The following is a 1,510-nucleotide window of genomic DNA, read 5'->3' as shown; positions in this document are numbered from 1 at the left end:
TTAGTCACTCTCGGAAGATGAGGCACAGGTGGCAGGTTTGGTTTGGAAGGACACAGGAGGGTTGTCAGCTGGAGGCAGTTGGTTTGTGATTCAGAGGGCTTGGGTGGGGTTGTTGGTCGGGTTGGGACTGGAGAGGGTGGAGAGACATAGGGGCTTGTAATTCAGAGATGGGCTGTGAGTGGGAAGCAGTTAGGCTTGTTGGTAGGTGATGTTTGGGGAGAGGTTGTGAGTGTTTGGTTGGGAGGTTGGAGCGACATTGGGGGTTTGTAGGTGATTTTGGGAGAGTTGCGAGGGTTTGGGAGGTTGGAGAGACATTTAGAGTTGGTACTATAGGTGATTTTGGGAGGGTTTGGGAGGTTGGAGAGACATTGGGGGTTTGTAGGTGATTTTGGGAGGGTTTGGGAGGTTGGAGAGACATTGGAGGCTTGGGTTAAGGTTGTCCTTGCCTGGGAGGTTGTGTTGCCAGTGGCAGCCACAGGTGGTTGGCTGGGGATTTCAGGAGGTTGGACATGGGGGGGTTGGGAGAGTTTGGGAAGTTGTGGACATTTGAGACATTTGGGAGTTGTGTTGTATCAGTGGCAGCCACAGGCGCGCACCACCATGTTCTTGTACTTCTTGAGGATGACGTTGGAGTTGTCGTCGAAGTAGAGCACGGAGATGGCGTGCAGCTTGGTAGGGGCGCAGCACGGCTTCGGCACATTCTCGGGGTTCATCAGGTGCACCTGCCATCACAAAAAACAACACAAAACACGTTTATTGAAGAGAAAAGCTGAGCAACATGCTGCATCTTTAAGTTTTAAACACTGATTAGGTGCGATCACCTGACTGTTAGAGGACGATGTGTAGAGTTCCAGTTCAAAACTTGTATTCTCAACAACCATAAACCCCTTTTTTCTACTATCATTGCCTCTGAGTAGTTTGTTTGGCTTTACCACTTTCAAATATGCATATGATGTTTATAGCGTAAAATTAGTGTTATGTTTGAAGTGTTACGTTATTACGTTAACTACTTAACTCATACCCACCCACCAGCTCCTTCATCAGTCGCAAGCACAGTCATTGGGTTGAAAACCCAATTGTGCATTATTGAATCAATAGGTGCAGATATTGATATTATTTTCAGTATATAGTTTTAGTATTTAATTTTATTACAGTATATAGTATATTACCCGTATATAGGTTTTTAGACATAGGCTACCACACAGCATCAGTGCATAAGGTCATGAATATGGCAGAGAGCCACCCAGTGACCTCAGGTCCTTCTGACCCCATATAGCAGATGTCTAGGGACAGATCAAGGGGAGCTTCTGGCAGTGGACAGCAGGGGTTTTCTCCCACGGACAAAAGCTACCTTCTTCACACACACACACACACACACACACACACACACACACAGACTCTCTCTCACACACACACACACACACACACACACACACACACACACACACACACACACACACACACACACAGACTCTCTCACACACACACAGACTCACACACACACACACGC

The 1,510-nt window shown here is 47.2% G+C and overlaps 1 protein-coding gene across 1 annotated transcript in view; it reads right to left on the bottom strand.

Annotated features, from left to right (window-relative positions):
• Positions 1–406: 406 nt before the first annotated feature.
• bmp6 (bone morphogenetic protein 6) overlaps positions 407–1,510 on the bottom strand; it is an 85,303-nt gene continuing 84,199 nt past the window's right edge. Inside the window, exon 7 of the mRNA XM_063207189.1 lies at positions 407–722. Coding sequence (XP_063063259.1) covers positions 573–722 — 150 coding nt within the window. The 3' untranslated portion in view covers positions 407–572. The remainder of the gene's footprint in view (positions 723–1,510) is intronic.

Source organism: Engraulis encrasicolus, chromosome 9, assembly GCF_034702125.1.
Source record: "Engraulis encrasicolus isolate BLACKSEA-1 chromosome 9, IST_EnEncr_1.0, whole genome shotgun sequence".
NCBI lineage: Eukaryota > Metazoa > Chordata > Actinopteri > Clupeiformes > Engraulidae > Engraulis > Engraulis encrasicolus.
The sequence above is the reverse complement of the archived record's forward strand: the minus strand, read 5'-3'. Positions and strand labels throughout refer to the sequence as shown.